The 20,933-nt window shown below is 36.0% G+C and overlaps 1 protein-coding gene across 6 annotated transcripts in view; it reads left to right on the forward strand.

Annotated features, from left to right (window-relative positions):
- Nucleotides 1-20,933, forward strand: part of HLCS (holocarboxylase synthetase) — a 128,978-nt gene that overhangs the window by 45,354 nt on the left and 62,691 nt on the right. For all 6 annotated transcript variants that reach the window (XR_012661683.1, XR_012661684.1, XR_012661679.1 and 3 more), the window contains exon 6: nucleotides 1,043-1,314. Coding sequence is in view for 3 of the 6 variants with exons in the window: in XM_075100269.1 (XP_074956370.1) it covers nucleotides 1,043-1,314 (272 nt within the window). In the remaining 3 variants the exon portion in view is untranslated. The remainder of the gene's footprint in view (nucleotides 1-1,042; nucleotides 1,315-20,933) is intronic.

Genomic DNA, 20,933 nt, shown 5'->3' on the forward strand with positions numbered 1-20,933 from the left:
TGGTTTCGTATATCATCTATCATATATAAAAGACCACTTTGTCTCTAGAAGGAGCAATCTTCGAAATCTAAGCTACACGCTTAGCAAAAAGAAATCCCAGCATCTGTGTTTGTGGGCTGTTAACTTACTGTTTCTAAAGACATGGCAAATGTTTCCTATTAAATCTCTCAAAATAGATATTTCCAGAAAGAGTTTTATGAATGTCTAACAGTTGTTTCAGGGTGTCACCAGACAGGTAAAAATCCCAGTAATTCATCTCTTCATTTCATATTCAAAAAATGTATTTCTAAATAACCTAAAATAAAGGAGAGAAAAATTAAACTTTTGATGTGTAGAGATATAAAATTTTATGTGTATGTACATGCATATTTCACATTTAAATATTTTGCACAGAAATGTGTCCAAGCCAATGGCACAGCTACCACAAGGACAACAGCATACACACAACTGCATTTCATACACTGGTAGTAGAATTTTCTTAGTTGTGTGCATTCTTGAGATAGATGCTTCTCCTTTAGCTAGCTATTGAACAGCCACTTTCATCTATATTTAAAGTAATAGTAGCGAAGCTTCCGTTAGCTGAAGGTATGAGCCATTTTAGCAGTTATTCTGCTGATAAATTAGTAAATGTTTTTCTTAGCTGCTGCTTTATCCTTCAGATCGAGTCTTAGCAATGGACTAAAGGGCTTCCAGCAAAGAAATGTAGCATGTTGAAAAACCTGCATAATACGGATGAATGTGTGCACTCCATGCTTTAGTATCTAGCAGAACCACTACAAACCCTGTTACAGGGAAAGATTAAGCCTAATTAATCTGCAAAGTAGCATGGTCTTAAGTCTAGGAAAAGAGTGCCAAGTAGTCAGGCCAGACTGGACTAGAACAAGCAGCAGAAGTTGATCTTTGAAGAGGAAATTGAGTTAATTTTCTTATTTTGAAATAGAAGATGACTGCTTGAGTGAAAATGTTCTCGGAAGAATGTATGTATGTCTTCACATGTAGTGGTCTGTATTTCTATGCCTTATTTTATTTCCCTTGCCCACAGGAAATCCATCTTGCTTTTCTGAAATGGCTTGAGGGAAATGTAGATGCTGAAGGATTAAGAACATCCAGCAAGGTGTCTCTTAAATTTGTTTCATCCTGTGAATCAAAAATGGAGATAACTCCATCTCTCATGCAAGTCATCACTGAGATGGGAAGCTTCTCATCAGAACATTTCAGCCTGAAGACATATCAACAGAATCTTGAAACAAAGAAGCTTGGAAAGATACTTCTTTTTACTGAAGTTACCACAACAACAATGAATCTTCTAGATGGGTAAGATAATGATCTGACCATACCGAAAAAGATTTCTGATCTGGAATTCACAATTGTAGTAACAAACAATGTTCAGAAAGAAGCTTTTTAACTTTTTTCTCTTTGGTTTATTTGTTGCCTACAAGCAAGCCAAAGTAAAAAAACAAAACAAAACAAAAAAACCCACCCCTGATTATCTTCTAGATAGGACACAGAAGAGACATCTCTGTGTTCATAGATTATTAATTGATAATGTATAAAAACCATAAAGGGAAAATCTGCGTGTGACAACTTTTTACTTGGCAGTGGAGTTTAATCATTATTCCTCTTGAAAGCATGAACATCACCATAGGAAAGTTTAAGGTATTAAATGCACATATTTAGGAGATTATGTGCATTATCTACTACAAGGTATTTGACAAAAGTGATACCAAGTAGGTTGTGGCCTTAATTTTAGCATTACTGTTTTCTCTCATTCCTTTTACTGAATATTTCACTAAAAAGCTCCTTAGTGGTTTGTTGGGGTTTTTTAAAAGTCAGGTAGTGTTACACTAGACATTCTTTCATCATCACATAGATGACCCTTGTGAATGAGTTGTGAGATACCTTTGAGAAGGTAGTTCGTTAGGGTTTTGAATGGGATTAAGCGATATGAAAATCACAGTTACTAAATCTTAGGTTGGAGTCTATGTACAAAGACTATACTGTTATGTTTCATGAAGTAGTCTGATGGAAAAAACTGTCTTTGGGAAGTTGCTCTTCAGGACAGATTTTTCTATGTGTGTTTCTACCTGCAGCTATAACTTTTCTTGACAGCTACTTTTGACTATCAGTCTTAATTTATCTGCAGAAATTGCAGATGAATTTTACTGTTGAAAATAACCTCAGGAATTTTGGTTTGGATTTTTTTTAATCAACATCGTCACTTAAATCAGCTTGAATGTTATTTTAACTGATTAGCTAACAAGCAATAATAGCTTTAGTTATCAGCTAGAGAGCCTGAATTGTGAGACCGATATAATTTACAGAATATGCCTTCTTGCAAGTAGTAAAGGTGATTTCTTTTAGAATATATGCGCACAAAATCTGTGAATGAGGATGTATTGTAACAGTATTAAAGTAAATCATTTTGTAGTCTTACAGTTGACACTGTGGTAGAATTTACAAATGGTGGTTTGTGCCAAAATACTGCAACTTAGAGTCAGTTGGATCAACATTTGATTGGAATCAAATACAAATTTCTTTCAATTCCAAACTGTTGTCTGTGTGTGCATATGTACTTCTGTGCACACACATTAAAAAAAAAGTTGCTATTTAATTCTGCCACTCCTCTTCCCTCAGATCTACATCCTCGTCCTGCAACTGATTTTGCAATGGCTTTTGGACATAGGCAGACATGCTAGTTCAATAAGCGGCCACGAAGAAAAGAGTTATAGAAGCATTTGTAGCATTTGCTTCTTAATTTTTAGTATTCACAGCATGTTCAGCCAGCATGTTCAGCCCATTAGATGGAAAGCAGAAGTACTGTGAAGAAACTGACAAAGTGATAATTTAATAGGTCAAGACCTTTCTTCTCTGACAGTTGTTTTTGGTGGTGGTTCTCAGTAACATTACTCACACATATCAGTAAGATGAAGTATATAATTCAAGAGTTTTGTGAATTTATTTAGATATCACAAGCTAAATAGAATCATGTCTGGCCAATATATATATGATTATATTAGCAAGAAAGGCAAGGGAGCTAAGAGAAATGGTCTTGGTTTTTCAGTGATGGTGGAACCTTTACCCTCTTTAAAGTGCTGTACCAGCAGAGTGGTCAGCACCCAGGTTGCTTTTTTACATTAAATAGCCCAAATGTAACGAATTCTTTACAGATGTAGGTTTTCAAGATTTTCCCCATCATGGTGCAGCTCGAGTAGTCAGTTTTCAGGTAAAATGGAAACTGGAAGCCCTGGCTCTAAGTAGCTTATACAGGGAAGATGATCCTAGTCAGATTATAATTTGAACAATTAAATTTATCTTGCAGGATACATTTTTTTTTTGTTTTAATAATTTAAAATCTTTGTCTTAAGTATTATGGTTGATATTATTCTAAATACTTTGTTGTCATGGATAACAGAATAATGTAGTCCACGTGATTTGCAATTCAGCAAAGTACCTTAAGACTTCACAGTTGATAATAGTTCATAAATCACTAGAAATTAATGCAAATACCTATTAGGTAATTTTTACTGAAGAAAAAGGTTGTCAAGTTTTTAAGGTATTTCCAAATGAACCAATAGAAATTCATTAGGCTATGTGTATGTCACTTTTTTCTAATTGGCAATTCTGAATGACAGGAAAATATACCTCAGGAAAAAAGAGTTTCTTTGCTTAAACAAAAAATGTGCCTATTGATCATCTGTGATTCCCAGAAAAAAATTGCCATTCCATGTTTATATAATCATATATTGCACATGTTACATGATAGACTTTCTTAGGTCGCTCAAATTTTACCACGTTTGCGATGATTGAAAATATGATACAGACACCTCAAGAACTTAATTAGTGTGATTAGTAGTAAATTTAGTTAGTAAATTATTCAGTTAGTAAATTAAATGTAGCATTTAACTTGCATGACTTCAGATTTTCTTATACCTTTCCCACCAACCGAATGTCAAACTTCTGTCTCTCTTCCTTTCCACTCCCCAAACCTTCATACCCCCCAAAAATTAAGACGTGGAAGGAGAAAGTGGGCTGGAACTAATTTAATGGCTGAGCGACCTCACAGTAGAGAAACAGCCGGAGCCTAATAGGGGTCTTTGTCTGCATTTCCACCCTGGCTGGTAACATGCCAGTCAAAAGTCAAGCAAGAGAAACAGGTGGAAACTATTAGACCTGTCATAAAGTTTGAAAAATTGATTCTGGAGGCTAAGTGAATAGATTGAACTTGACAGTGTTGTCCTAAAGATTCTAAGGCAAAATTCTGTACTTTAATTTGGGATCCCTTGATTGTTCATTAGCTCTCCAGATGGCAGGTCTTGGTGGTTTGTGTAGTAATATACACACTGTTATTATGCGTGATATTAACATACATGCATACATTTATGTGTCCTAAGGTAACAAACAATGTGTGAATTCACCTGTAGGTGTCTAAAATTAAATGGCATTAATCTAATTGTGAAATAAAGTCTTGTTTAAATGTCATATAGTTTTAAATGCTCAATAGTGCTTTTATGATTTCATGTTAAAAGCTTTATTTGAAACATTTGAGACTATTTTTAAAAACATTGCCATTTTTATTTCTTAAACTAAAATGTAAAATCCTTACCAAAGATTAGAAGCTCCCTTGTTTTTCTCTAAAAGGACATTCTGTAAGTTTCATTTCAGAAACTTTGTCTTCAAAGATATTTATCCTAATGTCACCTGAACAGGTTAACCTTGCCAGAAGCAGTTCCACTTTCTCTGCCTCTCTCCTCAGAGCATGTCTGGGATTGCATGATTTAAGATGAAACCATTATTTTTGAGGATGCATCTGGTATAGTGATACAAGTGTTACCTTGTAGAGATATACTTATTAGACTCACAGATGTGAGATTGATAAAGACATATTTCTAGCACACTGTAATTGGCTGGAATGGTTTCACAAGCATTTCATTAAAAATAAAAAATAATTAGATATATATTTCAGTTTTATTCTTTACTGGCACCTTATATCCTGATTTAATGTTTTAGTTGGCAGAAGATTTGATTTATACATGATTAAGCCAGCATGTCATATATTCTATATGAAATGCCATTGTGGATCCCTTTCCCCCAATATTTAAGACACTCAAAGTACTGTTGTTAGGAAGAGTTTGACACAAAAATGGTGAATTTTAGTGGAAATGAAATGTGGGGCGAAGTTGCTTTCGTAATTGCTGAAAAGGATATTTAAATAAAATGTCAGCTTAGAATAAACAATTTCCAAACAGTTAGAAACTTTGGAAAAGAAAATCCTTTACAGTGTTGGTGCCCTTTTAGTTTTTCTTTATGCTTTTCAAGATTCATATTGTTAAATTTTTAAAAATGGTACTACAGCTTTAATTTTGGAAAGCGAGCATTAGGATTCATTTTATTTTAAAACACTTGTTTTGTTGTATTCAAATATGTGTGCTGCTAATGCAGGTATGAGGTAGTGAAAAGTAAGAATAGCATATAGTTGAAGGAGACTGGAATGGCACTACAGAGGCACAAGCAAACAAGTTGAGATTGACAAACTCTATTTCGTACTTAGTGATTTTTTTTCCCCAAAAATCCTTGTGATGTTTTACTCTATGTAAACACAGTGGCCTCATGTTCAGTCAGTCCGTGCACCTCGCTGATCTCGCTGATTCTCAGTTTAAGCCATATTTTTAAAAAACAAAATCAGATAAATTGTGGGGAATGGGTTGAAATGTGTTTTGAAGAAAGAAGCTTGGCATTAACATAGCCTTTGCAAAATATGCCATACAGTCACAGAGCTTGTTTTCATCCCATCATCAGGCTTATCTGTTTAAAGCCTTCCCTCTCAGATACTTGCCTCAGAAGTCTACTAGGACTGTAACTACAAGCCAGAATCATTCTTGTTACAAGTGTTGGCTCAACTTGATTGACCACTTTCTTAAAAGCTATGAAAATTGTTTGCTGCTTTTAATATTATTTTAGCTAGCTGTGTCTCATAATCTAGGCTCAGGTGGGTTGAAGAAGCCGTTTTGCTGTAATAGTCAAACCCCACTGCAAGCTGCGTCACTGGCCTTGTGGTTTAATCTTTTGAAGATGTATGGGCTGTTGGAGTACCAAGCGTTCAAAGAGTAATCTTTGTCTTTTAGCATGGTGAGACTATCCTAGTACATTAATAGTCTGCTATAAATAAACATTTTATCACCAGCATTAACAGTTTGTAAAAATTAACCCACTACACACTCTCCTTGGAGAGCTGGAAAATACCATGGTGGGCAGGAAGGATGCATTTCTCTCAGGAAATAGGCATTACTGTTGGATGTTTTAAAAATGTGTGCTGATAAGTTGGTCAGTTGCATTTCAGTGGTGTATACATTTTATACATAACCTTTTCTATAGATACATAACCAAAAATATTTTACGAGTTTGGATAATGAGTACTTTGTGCAGAGAGCTCTCACTGTAGTTCATATTGCTTTTAAAAGCTTAGATCCCTTGGTTTTGTCTGTTAAACTGTAGTGTGAGGTAAGAATGCTTTGCTTGCTGAATGTCTAGCCTCCAAACTAAAGGTAGATACTAGTGGCAGCAGACCTGCTCTTTAAGGCATTTTATGCTTTTAATCTACATACCTCTCACTTAGCCTTGATATAGTACCATCTTCCTTTGTTCTTTACATCATTGAGGTTACTAACTTTTAAACTTCTATTTTTTGTATTTATAGGGTTGAAGGGCTTTTTATTCTCAAAAGAAGAAAGGTAGTGCATTGGAATAGATACTTCCATGCTTTTTTCCCTCAAGGGTTTTCTTTATATTCAATATTTCCTGCCTTCCTTTGGTGTTAAAGATTAGCTCAAATAACAGAATATGTTTGTTTCCTTAAATAAAATCAAATTTCAACACTTATTTTTGCTAATTTAGTTTTAAATTTATAATATTTCATACTTTATTCTTTCATTCACTTACTGGTAGTGTTTTGCATCATCCAGTGTTAGAGAAAGCTGTCCTTCAGCCTGATAACAAAAGATCATGCAGGAATTTTTGTAATACAGCCAAGAGTCTGTTCCCTTCCTCGCCTGTAGAAGGGGAGGAATTCGGAAGTTTTTGGCACTGATTTGGTTCTGTGCCATTCCCAGACTCTTCTCTGCAATACCATTTTTCATTACATGCTTGCTGAAGGATTTCTGTATTAGGATTTGTCATCTCCTTTGCGTCAATTTTCCGTGCCTTTCTTTCCACCTGTTGTGAACAGTTCTTGAGGGCGCTAAACAATTAGGTCCCTATTTTCCTGTCACGCACCTTGTGTGTCTGATTTTTCATGGAACTGAAGGCAAAATATGTTCCTCTTTATTTTTTTGTTATGTAAAATTAGTAGATTTTCTTCCTGTTAATGAAGTGGGCCCCCCGCTTGCACGGTTTCTGTCAGTGCAGGGGGAGGTTTGGCATTCCCAAAGGGGATTGAGTCATAAAAAAAAGATACCCGTTTTGCAGAGCAATTAACCCACATTGAACTCTTACAGTGTATTGTATTACCCTGCTGCTGGAAGTTCCTGAACAATTCGCATTGTCGTGTGAATACACATGTAGCCTTGGAGGACTCATCATTCGTTAAATATGAGAGGAAACCCCGTAAGACTGCACAGTTAAAATGAGAGCTAAAGAATGGAAATGGAAGGGTTTCAATAACATTTTACTGTTTTGTTTTACACAGTGCCGTTTTCATGCACACATTTTAAAACAGACTTTTTGTATTAAGATGAAAAAATGGAATGCTAAAGTTATAACTCATAGCGTTTTTTTTTAAGAGGAGGATTAATTTGAAAAAGTATATAATGTATATAATAGAATACAATATATCGTGTCAGTATAAAAATATTGTTATATTAATTACATGTTACATTTATATTATTTCTATTTGTTTGCTAACTCTGTGACTGTCAATTGTGCCTTTGAATTTTAATATTTATTTAGCAAAAAGAAATGTTGCTTAAGCTTAAACCACCCAGAAGACTTATAGATTAATGTTTGCACCTCATTGAGAAAGAGACTTTCATACTTTTTCAAACATCGTTTTGTAGCATATTAAATATGGTGCAAAACACTGTGTCAGTTCGGTAGTGTCAGTGTGAACACGTGTTAGGTAGGGCTATCGAATAGCTTTCTGTGCACTGGGAAGCCTGCCACCTTATTGCCACCGGACTGAGCTCAGATCAGAATATAGCCTCTAATGAAGTCATGTGCTCGTAGTAATAAGTTAAAAAACTCAAGAACAGGCATAAGTCAGTAGAACATGACGCATTGACTTAAAAAGAGGAGGGGAAGACATAGCAAGACCAGTTATGTTGATAATGTGGTCCAATGAAACAACCTCCCCACCTCCCTAATTAACCTTGTTGAGAAGCTCGGGGCTTAGACAAATCATGGATCTACATTTCTCCTCCATAGCTTTTTATTGTAATTGTTATAATCATCAGACTAGTAAAAGAACAAATTGAAGATGTTGTGTTCAAGTAAAAGAGAATAGCAGTTAGGTATCTAAATGGCTTGTTAATGTGTTTGTTTAATGTGTTCTCTACGTTACGTGTGGCTGAGGAAGCCCCTGTTCAGGAGCTAGTAAGGAATGCACTTGGCTGGGCACTGCACATGTTTCTTACACTTGACTCCCGAAGGAGACGTGCTGGAGTTATTCAGCACATCCAAGTTCCAAACAGACTCCCTGTTTTTTTCCAGAAAATTGGAATTCTGGAGAAGCGGAGCTGAGGATGTGTTGCTTTGGCAACTTCTCTGGCTGTTACACTCACTTTAGGTGATATGTAGGGATAACCTCTGCCTTAGAATTACAGCTACAGAGTAATTTTTGTCTGGTCACTTTAGGAAGCTGATAGGAAGAATCACTGTTGTCAGCTGTGGAGACAAACATGCTGTGTGCTAGGTTTTGACTTTAACTACTTTTATTTTTAACTACAATAAAGATCTGAATACTGAACTACAACTAAGTGAGTTGCACAAAGCCTGAATTATTCTCTGGGGATGCCAGTTTCTCATTCTGGCTACACAGGGAGAAGGGCGTAATCATATTTCTTAGAAACTCGACATTAGATCATGCCTTTCAGTTTCCATTTTGCACATCTCCATCTCTTTGCCCTTGTTAGGAAAAAAAGAAGAAAAAGAGGTTGGATTTACAACAGTATGGGAGCTAAGGCAGGAGATAAGAAACTCAGGACAAGGCTGTTGAGGGACGTTTGGATGGCACCTGTTCTGGTGTTGTTAAGAATAAGTACAGATTTTTGTTTGTTCTTATGCTGCCAGTCAGAATATAGTGATTTGATTTCAGAATAATTCCCTAATTGTTTCCAGGGCCAAAAACTTTCAAAGCTTGTGTGATTTCTACCTTAAGCAGTAAACTAAGAAAATCACACAGAATCTGAATTCTTTACCTAAATCCCACTGGCCTAATTTATTTTCACTTACACTCCTAGTTAAAATATTTTAAGAATCTGTTTGTATTCAAACGAAGGCTTACATTTATCACACCTCATATCATTGAGCCTAAAATGTCATGGCCTGTAGAATGGTGTGTATAAAAAGCGAGGTTCCCCCACTGCAGTTTTGTGATCCCCAGGATTGCTATAAAATGCTGTACCTCATGTTGCTCTCAAAAGAATTTACTGGCATTGTTCTTGTTGTTTAACTGTTAAACATGGATGAACTTCCAAATGTTTTTTGTAAACCTGAACTGTGACATTATTTTTACTGATGATATTATCTTACATAAAAAGACCAAAAGTATTTTAAAGGATTCTTTGCAAACACAAAACTTTAATGGCAGATTACATTACACAGTTGCGGAATACAACTATAAACCATCCTATAGACATTTTTTATTTGATCTGTGTTTGAATGGATCATCAGTCTGTCCATTCACAGATGAAGAGGCATACTGAAGAGAAAACAAGAGGAGAAAAAAAAGTAGGGAGATGGAGGCTGAGACATAGTAAAGAGGAAATAAAAATATGGCATTCAGGGGAACAAATCTTATTGGTATTTACTGAATATTTCTTTAGCAAATATGTTAAGCGTAAGGTAAAGTAAGTGGGATGTAAGAAGATTGCGGTATTAATTGGGGAAAAATCTACATGTTGTCAGAGTGCTTAGCAAACCAATTACTGATCAAAAGCCCAATACTCCCTTGTTCAAATGGCAAATTGTCTCCTGAAAGACAATTTACATAATGTTCGGGTTTGATTTCTTCTGAAGTCATGAAGGCTAGTAATAACTCCACTTAGGCATGTGCTGGTTCCATTTCTAATTTTTTTGTTTGAAAACTGGGGAGTATGAGGAAAGCAGAGCACTTTATTTTGTTGAGGCTAAATAATAATATTGCTTACAGTCATAACTGAATCTGCAAATTTTGATGTTCTGCTTTGCTTGTTTATTTTTAGTCATCCTTTCAATCTTTACTACCATCATAATAATTTTTTAATATCTAATCAGAATCCCACAAATTGCTTATATGTCATGCTTTTAAAAATGTGGTTTACAACATACTACGTCGTACTTTTTGGATATCGTGTAATTGCATGTTACATGGCAGTAGAAAAGCTTCAGAATTCATTCCGCCTGGCTGTAATGCTTCCCATCCATTAATTTACTACCTTTATTCAAATCTTGGATAGGCAGTTAAAATTTCAAAATGGAATTTCATTCGCCCATTTCTAAGTCCTTAAAACTTATTGGTAGACTTCGATGGGCTGTGGGCTTAGTGAAAGAGAACAATGGTTTTTTATACCTCTGCGTCATCTTTCAGCTAAAACATTTCACCCATATAATCAGTTGCTTTGTTTAAATGTAAGACTTGATTTTCTCATGGCTAAAGGAGAAACTAATTTGGTCTTGCAAACCAGTTGTTACAGAACCAGCTTCCTTTTAAGGAGGTGTATTGCACAATATGACTGTTGCAGTGAAACTGAGATTTATGAACACTGGAGGAATAACATGCAGATAATGCTTGAGTGGCTAAAAGTACTATTTCACTCTTCACTGGAGTAAACCAGGACTTGATGCCTTCAGAACAAGTAGTTGTTTAATGTACTGGTGTAAGTGCAGGTGTCAGGGGTATCCAACAGGCTTACAAGCCATTTTAGAACTGTTTATTACTGGCATTGGGTATTACTCTCTGATGAAGTACTCATTTTGTACTAAAAAACATTTTCTTCCCTTGTTGAATATAGATGCTCATCCCAGCCCTAGGAGAAAGAGAATTTTTTTCTATTTTCTTAGTGGTTTTTTGATCTTTTTCCTGCAATAAGCTGTTTGTGCTACTGCCTTCTGAAACAGAAGTTTTGTCAAGATCATACATTTATGAAGTAATAGAGAAGAAAGCTTATATGATCTCAATAAGCCATCTGTCAGGCTTCCCTGAAAGAAGATAGTTTAAAATACTGTCCACAGATGCAGGAAAAAAAAAAGAATATTGTTTTACAGCTTGTGAGTTTCAAGACTAGAAATTAAATAGAGAGTTCTCACTCATGGCTTGATTTATTAACAAAAGGTAATGTATATACTTCATATGGAATATGGTACCAGATGTGAGATTTAAAAGGAATTGCTGGTGGCCGCCTGCTTTAATGCATGTTTAAAATCTTATGTGGTAGTTGGTGTCATGTAGAATTCATGTGATAGAGAATAATTTTAAGTTAGTAGACCACGTCAGGTTAGCAAGGATCGATGCTCGTGTGATGTTTAATATTTTTCATTACAATTTATCTGTCCATTTGAAAAAAGTGAAATAATCACCTACTGCCAAGGTTTTTGAAAAGTAGCTGTGAGTGGCTTGGATATTTCTTGTGGTAGCCAGGCATAACAGAATTTTTAATGGGAAGGTTTTGGAAAGTCAGTAGAGCACTGTGTCTCCAGCCTGTTTGCCTATAATTTTATTTCTGTCTTAGCAGCACCATTCTGCTGCCATTCAGTTGTTACATTTACGTGGTTTTCTATGGAACTAAATGCAGATTTCTTCTCCTGGGGCATGTTTTTTCCATCAGAATACTGACAATGTGCTGACAGAAAAAATAGACAGAAGATGCACTTGCGTGCCACGGTACCAGCGTGCTATAAAGCCTCAAGTAGGAAAGAATTCTTATCCCAAGAGGCTTCTTGCTTTTAAAAAGTATTGGCAATTAGATTCTTGATGTAGCCAGTTGAAATGCCTGCTGTATGGAAACATTCAGCTAGAAAACTACGTTCAGGCACAGAATATCACCTTTGCAGTGGATTTAACTGGCTATGCTAATCTTGTCCCTAGGAATTGAAGTTTGATTAACTCAGATTTCCACAGAGCCACATGCTGTAGCCACAGAGCTAGAAATTTATTACAGAAGATATTGCCATAGGTATTTCACTGCATGCCATGTTCCTAAGCAGTTTTTTAACCCTTCTGACAAAGCAAGATGAGAAATTATGTTGCTTAACAGCCAAACATGGCCTTCACAGCAACATAATGGTATTATAAAATGGTCTTAATTTGATTTAGTAATTTATCTAAGCAGTTATAATTTTAGGTATTCAAAACATATCAGTATCTTCTAGGCAAATTTATTCTATTTCTTAATCTCTGTTACAGACAATTCATGCTTATATTTTGGGGACAATAGAAAGACGATTTCTGCTTATATGATATTAATTTCTACTCCCAGTAGTTTCCTTGCACATTTCCAGTATTTTCCTGTTATCAGTAATTTTTATTTCCTTTTTTTTTGGTTTTTGGTTCGATTTACATTTGAGATGGATAATATATAACTTACTGTTACTACAGTTAATTAGTACCAATTATTAAAACCAAAAATCGCAGAACTTGTGTCTTCTATTTTTTTAAAAATGTAATTTCATATCAAAATAATTCTGAAAGTTGCTGACTGATAGGTTTAAAAAAATTAGGAGAAATCAATCTTATTTCAGTTAGGAACTCAGATCTTGACCTGGTATATGCTGGGAAAAAACTCTTGCTTTGGTGAACTGTACTGAATTTAGCTTTTCCTATACTTTGTTGTCTTAAAACTCTTCATTGGTTTTCTTTAAATCCTGCAGTTCTGAACACAGTTTGGAACAAGCAAGTTTTAATGATTAAATACTTTATAAAGAATGAGTAATCTAAATCTCCCCTTCCCTTTTTTCTCTGTCAGCTGATTTGAAAAGTATAAATTACATGTACTTCTGACGTGTGTCATCAGGAATTTGCATGCTGCCTTCTCTACCTTCTCTGTTATTTTTCATCTGCTTTTTCTTCCTAAAACCAGTTAAGACATTTTTTACACTAGAAAATAGATTAAAACTTCTGATTGTTTTCACAGTATGACTAAACAGTAGTATCAAGTAGGAAATCCAGCAGAATTCCGCTTTAACTAACACCATAAATACTTCAAAAAAGGTAAATTGAAAGAATGAACTCTTAAAATTGAACTGTTTTCAGATGTGAGTTGCAGAAATAGCATTTTTTCCCCCCAGTGTTCTATGCAGAAATAGGAGTAGACAAGAAGAGAAGGCATAAATGTCTTTTTTGGGATATCTGCAAGAATAGGTGTAACACATTGTACATTTAACACTAAATGATACTACTGTGCAAGACTCACCAGAAAATTCAGTGCAGAACTCTGTGGAAACCAGCTAGTAAAGAGAACAGAGAAACCATTTGCTCTGAAGATTTTAGGCACAAGACAGTCAGATTTTTGGGAAGAGGGTGTAAGGCAAAAGGAAGAATAAGTAAACTTGGCATAAAATTGAAGATTTCTTTTTTATGAAGTCCAGGTCGATCAATAAGCAGTTGATACATGTTGGCTATAACGTAACTCAGTCTGGGAGAATATCTGCTGGTCATCATTAGCTCCTTTGCAGAAAGTATGTTCCTGTTCCAGACTCTTCTGGTTTTATTTTCAACATAGCATGGACATAGAAAGTATGGCAGGTGGTTTTGGGAGTGCAGATAATTGGAACATTAGGATTCTGCCTGATAACCTGTTTTTTGTCTAATGTACTCTTTGAAGGTTTTGGCATTCAGTGGTCATCAGAACAGATAATATTTAGTCATTAACAAATTATATTTCCCTAGTAAGTGGGGAACAACTGGACAGAAACTGTAGCCCTATACCTGTGAAGAAGGAATGAATATTCTCCAGTTGGCTGAAGCTGTAATACGGGGTGTTCATGACAACAGAATTATATTGGTTTAGAGGGAAAATGGTAATTTGCTATGAGCGTTAGCTTAATAAACTGGTGTGCCAACGAGAGAGGTTAAGAAGGGTGAAAATTTCTATTTTGATGTTTTGCCAAGTTAAGCAGTGAAATATTGTGAACATGAATGAAATGAAATGGAATGCTTTCTACTTGGATTTGAAACCAAAACTCTCAGTGAGTGAGTGATAATTCATAAGTGGTAGAGTGTAACGGTAGATAAGTAGATAAGTACCCTTCCTTCCCTGCTTCCTCTCCCGCTGAGAAAAAAATTGCTGAGCAAAAATCTGAAGTACTGAGGTGTTTATTTTAACACTGGGAAACACTTATTACTTCAAATATTTGCCTGCTTGTATATCATATCTATTATACCAGATGTGCCACATACAAATTAGACATGGCTCATAAAGTGTGGTAACCCTAGATTTTTCAAGATTTTGGATGTAAATTTTCCTTTTATTTAACTGTTCTCTAACTCATGTCAGGGAGGCTTTCCAGTGATGGAGGGCTATAGCTTTTTAATTAAAATCCTCAGCAGAATTCTTCCTGTACTTTAAACACACACTTTATTCAGTTCTTTAAAAAAAAAAAAAAATCTCTAGATGGTGTTAAAACAAGACTGTAGAAATGGAGGTTGCATTTACTGGATCTGGAACCAGCTTCTCTTAATTACTTGGCTAGGTCTGTAGCTGCATTTACCTAGTACCTCGCAAAAGCTTCTTGGAAATAGGGAAAGTCTTTTTTTACAGTGATAGTAACTATACAAAGAAAGCCTAAGCTAAGTTCAGATTACTAAGTACTAGATCAGAGATGAATACAATATAAAAAATACCAAGAGAAAAACTGTACTATAATTTCTTTTTCACTTTTCCTTGAACTGTGAAATAATTCAGATGAACATTTTATGCGTGTTTATCTTGTACTCTATATCTAATAGATACTGGCATAGGAAACTTCACATATTAATTTGGTTGAAGAGAAAGTTGCGGGGTTTTGTTTTTTGGGTTTGGGGTTTGTTTTTTTTTACAACAGTGCTCCAGGCACCCTAGTCTGGACTTCACAGAAGAGATGCCAGCCAGCTTTGCAGGTTAGCCTGCTAGGGCTGCTCGCCCATTCTAGCTGGCTGTGGAGCCATCTGCCAGTCACATCCAGTACAACGCTAGATGACACGAATGAACAGCTCTTCAGTAAACTAGGGTGTGTTCTTCCTGTATTTAACAAAACCATTAAACACCAGATTCCAAAAAATCATGTTGTGAATGTCTTTACAAGCTTCAACTACGTAACAGTTTAAAAAGCTAAACTGTGAAGGTTGTGTATTACAAGCTATCCTTTAATTTAAAAAAAAATCACAAACTTTGATTGTTTTGTTTTCAATCTGTCATGTACTTCAGTATTTCTAAAGGTCTTTTTTTATTGCGTGATATTAATATCATCAAGGGAATGGGCTGTAAGGCAGAAGTATTTGCCTAGTCTGTGTTTTCAGTTTTATGTGTTCTAGTAAATCTGAGGTGCTTCGTTCTGGTTTTCAGGTTTCAAAATCCATTAACCATCCCTCCATCTTATGCAGTGGCTCATACCCACCTCATTACAAGAAGGGTAGGAATATGATTCCTAGATGTGGTTTTTCCTAATTAGGTGATTATTGGTGTGTATGCCATTCGTGTGTAGATTTCTCCACTGGACCATATTACATAGTGTATTAGGTTGTCCTAGCATTAGTTACATTTACATGTAGGTTTTTTTCAGTGTGAACACATTCTGGAGGGTGGTTTTGAAACACTGATATTTGTGTTACTGGGATCTGTGTGGTGTCTGCATTATTTGCCAGTAATCTGAGCTGGATTTGGTTTCAGAAAATATGAGCTAGTTTTATGCCCACTCCGATTTTACCTGTGTCTGTTTTAAAGCACCAGCCGTATGGCAGATACTCACATTAATGTTTTGTGTTTCAAGCAGAATCAAGAAATCCTCAGGATCCCTTATTTGAGTCTACTACAGATTTTTCTCCTTCAGATTCAGCCAATCCATAATCATGAGTGTATAACTGTTTCAGTCTTTTGTCAAAATCTACTGACTAGAACCTGTTTCCCTCCTTAAATTTCTCCTCTTCTCTGTACTGCTTCTCTTCTGCCAGACCATAATTGGTGAGTATGATCTACAGTGGAAAAGAAATTATCTTCTGCTTGTTCGTCTCTATCAACTCAAAATTTTGTTACTACCTGCAAGAAATTATGATAGTTTTATGTTTTGTTTTGCTCTTCACTGTATCCGTGTCCTTAGATCTTTTCATTGTTCAGGAGTCCAATCTACTGTTTGTCAGTCTTCGGCAGTTTGTATGAGTAAATGGCACAAGTGATCTGATCCTCTAACAACAGAGGCCCTTATCCATTCCTTCTTGGGGAGCAGCTTCTTTTTTTTTGGTGACTCTGATCAGTCTGGTTGGCTTTGCATTTTTTGGTCTGTTTCTGAAATAAGAATCCCTTTGCTTTGGCACGCACACCCCCCTTTTTTTTTTTTCCCTCCATCTAACTGCATATTGTAATTTAAAGCCTTCTTTTTAAGGTGGTACAACAGTTCTGTGTGGAAGTGGACTCATAAATTAAGGCCAGAAATAGTACTGGCCATAAAGTACTTGGTATAATACATTCTCTGCAGTATTCCTGCTGCTGCTTCAAGACTGACTTGCTCATGTTTTTACTTGCATGTCGAATCACATAACTTTTTTTTGAGGCTGTGTGTGGTTTTAAGGATACTTACAAAACAGAAGTTGGTACATGATTGGGCTTAAACGTACCTGTCATATTTGCCCCATTTTCCAACTTTGTTTTTTTCTTTAAATCTACAATTGTTTTCAGCAGGCTCTAAATATACAAGTCGAGACTACAGGCTCTAATGGAAAGTATAATTTGACCTTCCCTAATGTGGGAATTTAACAGCCCTGCTTAGGTTTTCTTGAATAATTTCTTCTTTCTTCTCCATGTGCTTCATAATTTTGCTTCCAGGACAAAAAGCACTAGCCCTCTAAATATATTTATTTTCATTTTGCAGATACTATATTTTTAACAAATACACCTGGTAGAAGAGTTTTGGTTTAGAATGTACTCATGTACACTTGAGTATACGCAATGTATTTGCAGTTCTGAGCTTTAATAACGTAAGCACGGGAAGAATTCTGAAAGGAAGCAAGTAACTACTTCTAGTCTTTCTTATGACAAAACCTAATCTCATGAAGTGGTTTCGTGATGTTTTAAGGCATCCCTTTTATACATTTATAAGAATAAATTGATAAAAAATTTGTACCCTGATTTCTTTACGCTTGGGATTTGAGCAGGTTTAGTCCTGTTTCAGAAACTAGCTAGAATACTTCTCAAGGGTCCTCCCCAGCACTTTTTAACATGTGACTATTATGCTTTGTGTTTTCAGGGACAAATTACAACTTTCCAGTAAAGTTGGATTATAATATATTTAAGAAAAATAAAATGTGATTTGTTCCTCATCCTTTAGTTCTCATATCTCCATGCATCTTTGGTTCACGAGGTTTATGATAGGCTAAAATAAAAAAATTTTTGTGGGAGCTCTTTCTTGTGTTGACAGAACATATTTCAGAGAATTACTAAAATAACATTTTATTTCAACACTTAGGAGGATTTGAATCATTAGGTTTCGTTTTCAAAATTAGCTAAAAAAATATCTAAAATGAAATTTGCTTCTCAGATTCTAAGTGATATCAGACAAGTTGCCTTCTCTATGGGAGATTTTATAGCTCTATGTGTATTATAGGATGTTAAATAAAAGTTGGAAAATAAGCTCAAGTATAAATGTTTGGGGGAGGAAGTAATTTCTTGCATAGTATCATATCACAGAGATGAAAAGGTAGAAAGCCAAAGGTATGCTCTTTTACATTTGGATGTAATGGTCAGCAAGCATCTTTCAAAATCGTATTTGTGTTGTTATGCTGCACACGTTGAATAGCACTGCCATAACAGATGCGGTCCCTATGGAAACCAAAAGTTTATGTAAGTGTGAGGGAAGAGCCCTGCAGAGGATGGTGAAAAATGGGTTATACTGAGTTTTTCTTAATAGGACACAGTATGGTATGTACTTTCTAGACCTACAGTACTGTGCATTCTACAAAATATCAGAGAGAGGATGTAAAGCAGGTGATGTTTGATTTGTAACATAGGAGATTTCTGATTAGTTGCACTTAAGTGACCACAAAAGGATAGTGGCGCTGTTGATACAAATGAAATCTTTTGTGTCATGCGCAACAGAAGCATAAGGAAGAATGAAACCTTGGAAGCTCAGCTAGGAGTACAAATTGCACCCTTTGACCTACTCCTCACCTAATTGAAGTAGGTTTTCTGGTAACAGGTTCTAATTTAATTCCCCAGCGGCGTGCAGAAAACTACCACTGCTGGAACTGTTTCGGCAATCCTTCTGCATGGTTTTGCAAGCAATAAATTAAGCTTAGGTATATAGGTATCCTATATGTGTCTTTGGTCATTCCAAGCATCTTTTTAAACGTATAACATTGGTAGGTCCATCAGCTTTTCATCAGCTTTAAAATTCTGGTCAGAAATTATCCCCCAGATCCCTCATGTATCAAGTCAGGCAAGACCACGCCTTGGACATACTACTGAGGGAAAGGATAACAGGTCTTCTAGGAAATGCTCTAGGTGTTTTGAAATACTGCCTGAAATGTTTATACCTTGTCACAATATCCCCTGAAATGTGCTCAAATAGCAGTGATGCCTAGAATTAGGAATATAGTCAGCGGCTACTGTGCTTCTGGCAAGTGTAGCTTCCAGCTCCACTTGGATACATCTCTACACATACAAAACTGCTATATAAAATAGATGTCTCTGGAGGCCCAAGTTTCAGAGACTATAGTTTGTAATCTGGTAAGGGTTGCCATTCGTTGTGTTTGTATTACAGCTTCTGCCAAGTACTTATGACAGAATTATGGAAGTATGAAGTGCTTAAACAGAGACTTTGAGAAAGAATTCCTTGGAGGAAACAATATTTCCTTACTGTGGTTAGGTGACTGGATGACTATAGACCACTATTTCATTTGCACAGCGTCGGGTAAGTGCTGGTTTATGTGGGTGGTTCATTGGTTTGTTTTGCTAGGGATGCAATATTTCCTCTTCAGGCACTGCAACTCCTGATAGATAATTTAAAGGTTGATGTGTGATATAGTTCTTGCTCGTGTTCTGTGACGTGAGCACTGCCTGTCCTTTTTAGGAATGAATGTCACATATGAGGGCCACCATTTTGAAGTACTGCCCAGTGAAAAATTGCAGATTGCCAAAGGAACCATCTGTCTAGTTCTCTGGAAAAATGCAGCCAACTGAACAGAAAAGTCTTTTAACTGTCAGGTAGAACCAGCGTACCTTTTTTGTGGGTATGTACATAGAACTGACGTTGATGAAGTTATGCATGAGAAGAGCTAATCCAGGGAAACTCAGCTGCCCTAAGGTAGTAGAAGATCAGCCGTTTCAAGAAGTGTAATGAACACCTAGCTGCACTCCCAATTCAGACTGGTGTAAATAGTTAAAACTCTGTTTTCATTATCTTAAATGAAGTGCATTTCTCAGCAGAAGGCTGTCTTCTGTTTGGAAGGTGTTGTGTCCGCTTGCTAGTTCTTTCCCAATGGAGATTTGTGGGCTGTAATTTCAGTTCAGTTGTTTGAACAGCCAGTCTTTGCCTGAGCTTCTCAAAGTGTCTGTATTCCTGACTGGGAGTCCGGCTGATAGGCTACAGAGACTTTCACCTGCTTGATTTTAGTCAGCCTCAGCAAGAATAAAATTTTCAGCTGATGAGAACTCAGTGATCTTGTTCACAGGTGAGTTTGTTTGGGAAACTTGGTCTAGAACTTGAACAGACATCTAATTGAGGTGAGAGGGAAGAACTCTGTGCTCTATAAGGGTCAGGAAAATGAGGGACTGTGTATGTGGGGGAAAGCCTGATAATCTTCCCTTTTCTCCAGCATTCACAAAGGTATATGATTGTTCAAGCACCATAGTTTTTAGCTGTCATTCATGTGTCTCGTGTTTGTGGGTTGGTGCAAAGGACTGTATATGACAGTAGAAATTTGCCTTACTTGTGTTAGTTCCAGACAACTCATAGTTGTGATGTTTTATTTGAGAAGCTTCCACTCTTGCAACCATGTAATAAGCAGAGGACCAGAGCTGTCAAGATGATTTCTTTTACTGGGAGTAGAACCATGCTATTTTGAAATTATAACAGTGTTACAATGATAAAAATCAATAGTATTTTCATCAAATGACTTAGTAAGCTGCATGAAACTTGGTAGTTGTGTAGCTGACAGTAGCAGGTAACAAGAATTTTAGAATTCAGTCACTTTATTGCAAAAATTCAAAGCGAAGCAAATCTGTATTATTCCATTATGGTGGACCCTTCATTTTAAAATCTGTGCATTTAGTTCATGTTAAATGTGTGCTGATGCAAAAGATGCCCTGCTGACATCAGAGGAGAGAAGGGGGGAAAAAACAGAGATTTCAAACACGTATAACAAGAGAAGAGTGAATAAAAAGATTCTTGCTAACTTTCCTAGTCAAAATACAAACCTGAGGGAATGCTTTATGTGGCATAAGGTAGGTGTACAGTGAAATCAGTGTGGCTATGAAGCTTGTATAGATTGTCTGAACTTGTTTCAAGCCAGCATATGCAACACTATCGTACCTGATTGAGCCAGGATTCCTAACCTGAGT

The sequence above is a fragment of the Phalacrocorax aristotelis genome, chromosome 1 (genome assembly GCF_949628215.1).
Source record: "Phalacrocorax aristotelis chromosome 1, bGulAri2.1, whole genome shotgun sequence".
In the NCBI taxonomy this organism is placed as follows: Eukaryota; Metazoa; Chordata; class Aves; order Suliformes; family Phalacrocoracidae; genus Phalacrocorax; species Phalacrocorax aristotelis.